Here is a 9,871-nt window from a genome sequence, read left to right as displayed (position 1 = left end):
CAGTTTAGTTTCACAACATTGTTGATGGTAATTTTATTTGTGTTTTAAAATGGAGAATACTTTCTTTTAAATCTATCATAATGTTAATTAGTTTTTATTATTATGTAGGCACCCCTTGATGAGACAAACGTTCCAACATTATACTGATTGGGAGTGACTGATTGGGAGTGACTGATTATGAGTAATACTTTTGACATATTAATGATGTTACTAGAGTTGTAAGCATTTAGTTCATAGTGATATGTTGCGTAAAGAATTAGATGTACCACATATGTTCCATATCTATTTTACTTTATATTGTGTATCCTGCATAATTTTGCTTTAATATTCATAGAATATCATTGTTGCATTATTGTGTTTTTGTGCAAATCTATTTTGCTTTATATGAATCAATTAATTAATTTGACAAGAAAAATGTAGTGAAATAAAGATACTCAATTCATTATATTTAAAAATATTTTACAATAGAACAAACGGTGTTGAATTCAGTATCAAATATATCATATCTCTACTTTACAAAATTCCTATAATCAATCTTGAATTCTAAGTATCAAATTCTTTTGAGCAGTGTTGATGTCTTTTTGCTTGTGTTATCAACTCTTTGGATGGAGCCTTTTGTGGGCAGAATCTGCAATTGTGTATAAATTCAGAAACTCAGCAGCATGGTCCTCATGATCAATCTGCAGTTGTGTATAACCTGATCTTTCCAAGAATCTGCAGTTGTGTATAAATTCAGAATCTGCAGTTGTGTATAACCTGGTCTTTCCAAGAACCCCTCAAGAACAAAAGAATTGTTAAAATAAAATTAAAAAAAGAAAACAGAAGAAATATTGTTTCAATCAGCTCCTTAAAGGTTATTAAAGTATATGATATGATATCAATATATTTGTATGTGAAAAGTATAGCAGAAATGTTTTTCTTTTTCAACTTCAGGCACAGCTTTTTAGTAAAGGCGCATCTTCAAATCACACGTCTCCACCCAAAATAAGAAAGAGAAAGAAAAAAAAACAGTTCTTTACTCTTTCTTCTTTGAAGATTTATTATTCCATATATATATGGACCAAAAAATGTGTATTAGTTTGGTCAAAACATTCTAATAACAAGTAAAAGGGTCCAACCTTTTAGAAATTGGCTTCTGACTAAACCCATACTCGTGTGTGAAACTAATTAGATCTTCCAATATGCCAATAATATTCCCATGAAATTGAATGTTACCCAACCAAATCTGGATATAGACACCCAAGTATTGATTCAAAGAATCATGTACAAAAGTCAGTATAACAGATATATATGTGAAAAATTAAATATATATATATATATATGAAATGAAAACTATTTAATGAAAGTTACTAATACCTTTTACCAATAAGGAGGATATGGGCTAATCCTTCTTGCATCAACACCACAGCTAGATCAGCACTTGCACCAGGATCTGCAAAATAAAAATGGAAGTTTGTTCAGCATATTAGAAATTTAACATTATTTACACCAGCAATCCTTTTAAAAGCCGACCAAAAATGAGGATTATGACTTCCAATTTGCTTACTAATTGCTTATGGACTTGAACTTTGCTTTCTGATGTTTGTCTTATTCCATGTGGAATAAGTCACACCTAGTCTCTAGCAGGACCATCAAATATCAAACATAATTCAGCTAAAGTAACTAGTAAATAATATAAAACTAGAGGATGATAGACATTCAAGACGTTTTAGTGCATTCAAAGCACTTACAAATACAACATAATCGAGGAGAACATATGGAAACAACCAACCACCTCATTGCCATTCTCATGTTATATTTTCAGTATTATTAATAAGAACAATACAAAAAGGTAAAATAGAGAAACAGATGTTGGTTACTTACTATAGGATGGCCTTGTGCAGTCTTAAGAAGAAATAGAGGAAGCTGCAAAAAAAATGAACTTTTTTTATAAATCCAAACAGAAAAAAGTAATCAAAGGGTGAAAATTAACATATACTATAACAATAACTAACATATAACAATAACTATTCATATAAAAATTGAGGATTCATCACAAATCAAAATTTTAGAACCACAAACCCTAAAATTCAAATTTGGGAACTTTTAAATTATTACAATTTGTCATTCTTCAATGGAATTCCATAAAAACACTAAGCTGAAATTGAATAATTGAGAAATTGACCATACCTAGAAAATTGTTATGTAAAGGAGATAGTGAAATCCCCCAAATTTTCTGTGCTCACTGAAACCAAATCAATAGGTGTTGATTTAGATGTGAAATTGGTATTTGGATCCGAAAAGCCACATACGGATTTCTGAATTTTTCGACACGGATTGGACGTTGCGAAGCCAAATTGGATCGATGCCATGGAAGCAAAGTGTTTAGAGCTTGCGTTTTTCTTCTTCTTGAACTTCTGTTTAGGCCACGAGACAATAGCGGCGGTGGTCAGTGGACAGAGATGTGGGGGAATGAAGATGCCATGGAAATGAAGGGTTCTAAGTGAACTTGAGGAAGAAAGAGTGGAAAAGGGTGATGCTTTTAGTTTAAAAATAATAAGGTCACGTGGCTCTTTCTGAAGCATCTGATTAATCCAATGGCACAAAATGAGTGAAAGGTAGGGTGTTTTTCCCGCCTCTAAGTCAGAGAATCCTTTTCCATATCTTAAAGTCTAAAGCGTAAATTTACAGTGTTTTGAGTACTTATACACGCTTAAAAAAATAGATAAATTTTTCGAAAGTTTTAAGAAATTTAATATATATATATATATATATATATATATATATATTAAAATTTGGAAAAATGAAATTTTAATTTTCTAAAAAATAAAATAAATGTAGCAGTAAAATATTTTAAATTAAAAAGGGTAAAATATAGTTTTTAAAAGTTTTGGGTATATGTGACAATATAATAAAATAAAATAAAAACTTTCTCCAAAGTTCTGTTGTTAATGGGCCTGGATCTAGTTAATTATCAGGGCCCAACTACTAAATAATTTTTGTGAACAACCCAGATTATACGATACAAGCATTTTTTATTTATTCCAAAAAATAGCCTATGATTTCTTGTGGAAGGAGTACCTTGGTATTTTAGTTAGGGGCATCGAAGAACCTAGTTACATCCAAGACATTCTAAGGTTTAATATCTAGCACTAACATTTCTCTTTTTCTTTAACATATATACTAACTATACTAATATTTGTCTATAAAAAGTAAAATTAAAAAGCAAAATGTAGTCTATAATTCTTTAATTTATGTGTTAATTTTCATGTAAATGTTAAAAAAAAAGGTTGGGATTCATACACTATTGAAGGCTTGGCCTGCTTTTGTTATTAAGGAAAAGTTCAAAAGATTAAAGGAGCAGTTGAAGGAGTGGAATAAGAATGTTTTTGGAATTATGGATTTGAACTTTGATAAGTTGGTAAAAGATATGAATGATGCAAACACACATTTATAATTCCAAGTGGTTTTGTGAAGGTGATGCAAACACACATTTTTCCATGCTTGTATTAATTTCAATAGGAGTAATATTTTGGGTGTAAATTGGGAGGAACATAATGTTGTGGCTGCTTCAGATTTTCTATTTTGTAGTAATAATATCCCTTTCAAATTCTTGGACATTCCAATTGGTGCAAATCCAAGAAGATATTCAACGTTGGAAAACTACTATATTTGTAATGTTCAAATTTTGATCTAAAATATTATTTAAAAATATTTATCTATTTTAAAAAAATGACTTTTTTTAAGGAAATAATTTATCATGTTATAAATAAAAGTTGCATTAGAAAATAATAATTATCTTTTTTTTTTTTAAAGAGCACAACTCAATCAGTGTTTTCTTTTTTGTAAAAATTAATTTCATAATTATTAGAAAAATGTTCATTTATGCACTAAAATAGAATAAATTATTTTTAAGTGAAATTTATAAAAAATAAAGTTAACTTAAATTACGATTTTATTATTTTCTAACGGAAGATAAATCCACCTCTGCATTTCTAATTCTAATTAAAGTTTAGTAAATAAATTTTAAAAATATAGCGTTGATTTTATTAATATAAAATTTTATTTTAAAATAAAAATTATTTTTTCCCACAATCATCATTTAATTTTGCATTTCTTCAAAATCCTTAGTACCTTATGCGCTTTTCTTCCTAACAACAAAATATAAGTTCAACAAATCAAAAAACAAAATGAAGGTTCAAGCCAAAGAAAGTTGCAATTCAACTTCAGAATGATGACGATGACGTGAAAAAAGCAAGGGAAGAAGACTATGTGTTCTATTTTTTTTTTATAGTTCGGGATGAAAAATTTGAGGATTTAGGAGAAACAAAAGATAAACATGAAAAAAGAATAAGAAAACACCACCTTTTAATCTATTTATTTTTTAAATTAACATGACCAAAAATATTGTCTATAATTCTATTTGTGATACAAATATAAATAATTATGTTTATAACTTCCAAAATACAACTTTAGTATTATACTAAAAATTATTGGAATACTAATAATATAAAGTTTCATTATAATAACAAGTTTATTACTATTTCATAAATTTCCAACATAATAATGCTATTTCATAATGTTAATTTTTAGTAATATATATATATATATATATATATTATGTTTTATTTCAAACTTGTTATTATAAAGAAACTTTATATTATTAGTATTCAAATAATTTTTTTATAATTGCTATTTGAATTAATTGAAAACTGATATAATAAAGAATTATTTAGTTTAGTTTGGTTCAATTGAAATGACATTTTTTAAATTTAAAAAAAAATATGTTTAAAAATTTAAATCAAATTATTTTCTTAGAAGTAAAATATAAACAAAAAAAAATAGTTTTTTTTTTTACAGCGAACAATAAGAATTTTAAAAGATACATGTACACAAATTGAATAAGTAAAATAATATAGAACGATTAAAAAGTACATTAATACAGCAATTTTTAGGTAAAAATACACTTGTGATTCTATAAAGTTTTCTCACTGTAAGTCTTTTAATTTTTTTTTATTTGATCATTTAAACTACACTTGATTTAAATTATTAACTTTTAAATTATATTAATTACACAAGCAATCCTTTAAATTTGCCAATTTTTTTAAATTATTTCATAAAATATTAAAATTTAATTCAAACAACGAAGTGAGTTTAATTGGAAAGGGATTAGTGTTGAGTTGGGTCTATGGTGGACAAATCCTTCAGTTCTTTGGGATGTAGGACTTAAGGAGTTGGGTTAAACTCCCTTGAAGACATTTTTGCTATGTAGTATAATATCTTTTGTACTCTTGTTTCTTTTTCTTGACATATCTTGTGCTATGTTAAGGTGGTTATTATAATTTTGTTTACATAAAAAAACAACCAAGTTAGTTGATTATCCAAACTAGTTTTTAAGTGGAGAAAGTTAATGACATTGATTATGTGGATAGACATTGATTATAAAGTTTTTAAGGTTATACATATATCTAAATGTTTGTAGAGAAAATCAATACATTCAAACCATTTATAAAATTTGATGTATGTTTTCTGTAAAATTAATATGAAGAATATATTGTTCCAATATTTGATAGAATTTCAAATTATTAGATATTTTCAATTGTATTAATCGTTGTTAAAAGTAAAACAAATTACTAAAAGTACAAATATAATATAACTTACATTACCATAAGTATATTTTTTTTCCTATTTTTTAAAATAACATAACTTTTATAATGTAAAATAATGGTAGTATGAATAAAATATAATGTTTTTGTTGAGATCTTTCAAGTGATTGATCTTAAATAACATCAAACTCATACTCAAACTAATAAACGTCGAATTTAATTGATTTGATTAGAAATCGATGATGAGAGAAACCAGACTGACATAATTGGTTGTGATTGAATCAATGAATTCAATGGATGCTTGTTTTGGCTCTTCCACCTCTAACAATTACTTAATTAGCCTTTTAACTTTTAAGCATGACTTGTAGAAAATTTTATTCTCCACCCCACGATTACCGCAACCTTCACATTTGATTCAAACTACCCATTTATCATTTTTTAAAACAAAAAATGAAAAATTCATAACCCACAATCATCACACAACATTTCCAAAATACCTAATATTTTAGAAAAAAAATTAATATAGTGTTTCAACAAATATAATTTTAGCTTTCTAAAACATAAATTTATTTTGACAATTGAGTTTTCCACAACACAAATATATTTCGATAAAATTAATTTGAGCTTTCTAAAACACTTTTTGAATCTCATGGAGCATAATTTTTATTTTATTTTTAAAAAAAACCAGAGACAATAGAAATTTTGGAGGATTTCTGAATTCTACCGTGAAACTTTTTTTGTCAATCTACCATGAAACTTGTGTGGAAAAAAACAAATGGGCCTCATTTGTCTCAATTTTGTTGAGGCCCATATATATTAAAGCCCACTAGTGAGAGAGAAAAAAAAATAGACCAAAAAAGAGAAAAATGGACAGAACATCAATTTTGTCTCCACACATTTAACTATTGAAGCTTGTTCCTCTCTCTCACTCCACCCAAGCGGTTCAAGTTTTAAGGTGAAACTCAAACTAACTTCAAGCATTGGTTTTTCTGCATTTAGTATCATATCATTTATTCATAACCACGTTTTGCAATGACGTTTTGGACTTGTTTATCTGCTACTGTTTTTGGTTTCTGTTAATTAATAATGGAGAGAAGGATTAAATTAGTGACACCCAAATCCATAATATTTTGTTATTTATGAAATTGGAAGTATAAGTGGATGCTTTAGATTTATTTGCTATAATGGCCCTAAGAAGCTTTGTTGATATCTTTACAAATTAGAATCATGTGGTTGAAGATGCCAATGAATTGTTTGATAAAATGCCTGAAAGATTAACAAATGTGTTACAGAATTTATTTATGATTGTTATGATTCTGAGAGTTTTGTTTTCTGTGTAAAATTGTTTATAAGATAGAATTCAACTGAAAGGAAGTTTCTGTGAGAAGCAAAAGCATTTGAATGCTTTAGTATATCATAACTATGTTCCTGAATTAATTATTTTTTTGAGTGCTTCATTTCGTTCCAGTTCACTAACTGCAGAAAATTATATTATTACTGGTTAGAATTTTTTAGTTTAGAAACATATTTGAAAATTAGCGAATAGTTTAGTTGACAAAGGCTATACTGTACCCACCTTCGAAAGTGGAATACAATCTGAAACTCTAATATTGACGTCAGTCTTCGGAATGGTCCTCTTAGCCTTTACCGTTGAACTTATAATTCCGAGAAGTATCGTCGATCGTCGTTAGAATTTCAAGTTATTTTTAAAGACATTTCATTATTTGACTATAATAATAAATAAATAAATAAATAAAAAAGACTGTTAAACCCAGTCCGTTGTGGGGAAAAATGCATGTAGTTCGAGTACCCACTACACGGTTTTGGACTTTGGTTACCCACTTTCACAATCCAACTATTGAAGAACCCTAAACCTAATCCCCTAATGCGGTTCGTATCTCTTTGGTTTGTCGCTGCATTTGCATCAGAAAATCCGATTCGTTGCTCGTGATTTCATTTGCACACTCTCAGATTCCTAATTCCCTCACTGTTTTGTTTGTGTACTTTCAAAAGTCTTAGGTTTCCCGTGATTTCATCTTTGCACTGAATTAAGGTATTTCATTCTGTTTGATTCTCTCTTTACATTTCGTTTGTTCATGTGATTTTGTGGTTGGTTTGAATCTATTAATTCTCAGGTGTTTTACCTAGTATTTCACTTAACTATGTTCCTGTTTTAAAATTTTATACTTTAATGATGTTTGCTTCAGTTAATGCTAATGTGCTTCTATATATTCCGTCAAAAAAACAATGTGCTTGTATATATTTACATCTCAAATACTGTGAATTTCGTTTGATAATGAAAAATAAGAAGTGTAATTACCTCTTAGTCTGACAGGTGCCTCCTGCACTTTCAAGGACACACATGAGGTGATGATATTGGATGCATTTTCCTTCTGAAGTCATTCATCAATGAGTTTTTCCTGTTTCAAATTTACTTCGTACAAGTCACTAGTTTAGAGGTTTTTTCTTCATTTAAAACATAAAGTCCTAATAATATATCACAGACACTTACAATAATTAATTGGAATTACATTGAGTGTGTAAACCCCAATTGGAACTTTAACATGTTTAAGGAGTAATATTCTTGATGGTATGAATTTTCGTTGGGCTGACATGTAATATTTCACATTTATCAACTTTTCTAGGTTGAGGATCTTTTTTACTTTACTAAGTCTTGACAGAAGAAATACAAATGGCACATTCAATGAGCTTGATCTCTATCGGCCTCGGATTTGGTCAAATTCCTAAAACTAAAGTCAGTGTATGTGGAAGGTTTAGTCCAAGATCTTCAGTGAGGCTTCGAATTCAGGCTGTGCAAGAAAACGGCGGACCACGGAGACTAGTCGACATTATCAGACTCGTGCCTGACCTCTCGAGGAATTACTTTAGAACTCCTTCACGCAGGACTTTGTTTGGTGGAATCTCCTTGTTGGGTGGATTCTATGTTGCGCAAACAATTTCACTGTCTTTTGGAGCTCTAGGAGTCAATGATGTTATTGCTGCAGTGGTATGTGTTCTTCTTACTGAGTATGTAACTAAGTTCTATTACAGCCGACCGAAAATTACTTTCCCTGTTGCTCTTCTCAACAACTTCAAGATGGGCTTCACATATGGACTTTTCATTGATGCCTTTAAGCTTGCTAGTTGATCCTCAACATCTAAATGCAACTTCTCAAGATTATTTGCCCTCCAAAATTGGTTTGGCTGTGTTTGTCCACCAAGCTTGTACATGCTAGAACTGTTTAATATATAAATGCAACTTCTCAAGATACATAGTTACATGGTAGCTATCCATATTTGGTTTGATTGTGTTTCACCACCAATCTTGTACATGTAAGAAATTGCTTTAGAACTATCATCTGATGTATTGTACATCAGCTCGAATGCATGTAATCTATAAATCGTATCAATTATTTTTTACAATGTAATGGCGTTATTTGATTCATATATCAACCCTAATTATTAGAGATGATAAAATGGATTTGATCCGTCGGATCAATCCGTTGACCTATGAAACATGGGTATTTGTAAAATGGTGAAGTACCATTGCCGTATATTTATTAGGTATTGGTACTCAAAGTATATTCTTTGGACATTTTTTTTCTCTTATTATTTTATTACGAGTGAAATTTTTTTATTTTTTTATATATTAATATAATATAATATTACTTGGATACTTGAATTTATTTGTTGTTGTAATTGAATAATTTTTTTCCTTTTTATACTTTTAATGTAATTTTATATTGTAAATTGAACAATTTAGCTCTCTTAATTAAATTATATAAAAATCATGTTTTTTATTGATGTATCTATACCTTGTTTTTTTAAAATACCGTATACTGGCGGCATATGTACTATAACCTATGTATCATAGGACGCGGGTTGGTCCATTGGGTTAAAATTAAAAGAAAAACTATTTTTCTATATTTCTATTTATTTATAAATAATCATTCATTTTTTAATTTTCTCCTCCACAAATTATAGAGAAAAAAATTCATTTAAATTAATCGCTTCAATTTTATGTTTTTAGCCTTATGTTTCTGATAATTTGTCAAGTGTTAGACTCGCGAACTTTTTATTTTTCATGTCTTGTTGATTTATTATAGGTTTTAAGATGACAATTTGCATATTTTTAATTGATTTAATGATTACATATTTTGATTTGCTTAAATTGTCTTTATACTTAGAGAATATTTATTTTGATCCTTTACAAAAAATTTGGAAAGTAATTAGTCTTTGATAATAAAAACGATCATTTTTAATTCTTTACAAAAATAAATTGAAAA

At 28.3% G+C, this 9,871-nt stretch overlaps 2 protein-coding genes across 4 annotated transcripts in view; both read left to right on the top strand.

Moving 5' to 3' along the window:
• The window catches only part of LOC101495788 (protein FAR1-RELATED SEQUENCE 5-like), a 2,465-nt gene extending 2,346 nt beyond the window's left edge, over positions 1-119 (top strand). The window contains exon 3 of the mRNA XM_073368804.1: positions 109-119. Coding sequence (XP_073224905.1) covers positions 109-119 — 11 coding nt within the window. The remainder of the gene's footprint in view (positions 1-108) is intronic.
• A 6,296-nt stretch (positions 120-6,415) lies between these two features.
• Positions 6,416-9,030, top strand: LOC101504922 (uncharacterized protein ycf20). 3 transcript variants are annotated; one of them, XM_073368192.1, is made up of 3 exons: positions 6,522-6,540; positions 7,599-7,638; positions 8,231-9,030. In XM_073368192.1, exon 3 carries the CDS (start codon positions 8,278-8,280, stop codon positions 8,731-8,733), a length of 456 nt encoding a protein of 151 aa, XP_073224293.1. In that variant the 5' UTR covers positions 6,522-6,540; positions 7,599-7,638; positions 8,231-8,277; the 3' UTR covers positions 8,734-9,030. The 3 variants fall into 3 exon arrangements, with proteins under 3 accessions (XP_004500200.1, XP_073224293.1, XP_004500198.1); XM_004500143.4 differs by lacking the exon at positions 7,599-7,638 and having other exon boundaries at positions 6,416-6,540; XM_004500141.4 differs by lacking the exons at positions 6,522-6,540; positions 7,599-7,638 and adding an exon at positions 7,943-8,044.
• Positions 9,031-9,871: the final 841 nt, after the last annotated feature.

This window comes from Cicer arietinum, chromosome 5 (assembly GCF_000331145.2).
Source record: "Cicer arietinum cultivar CDC Frontier isolate Library 1 chromosome 5, Cicar.CDCFrontier_v2.0, whole genome shotgun sequence".
Classification (NCBI taxonomy): domain Eukaryota; kingdom Viridiplantae; phylum Streptophyta; class Magnoliopsida; order Fabales; family Fabaceae; genus Cicer; species Cicer arietinum.
Note: the sequence above shows the minus strand (reverse complement) of the source record. Positions and strands in the feature narration are given on the sequence as shown.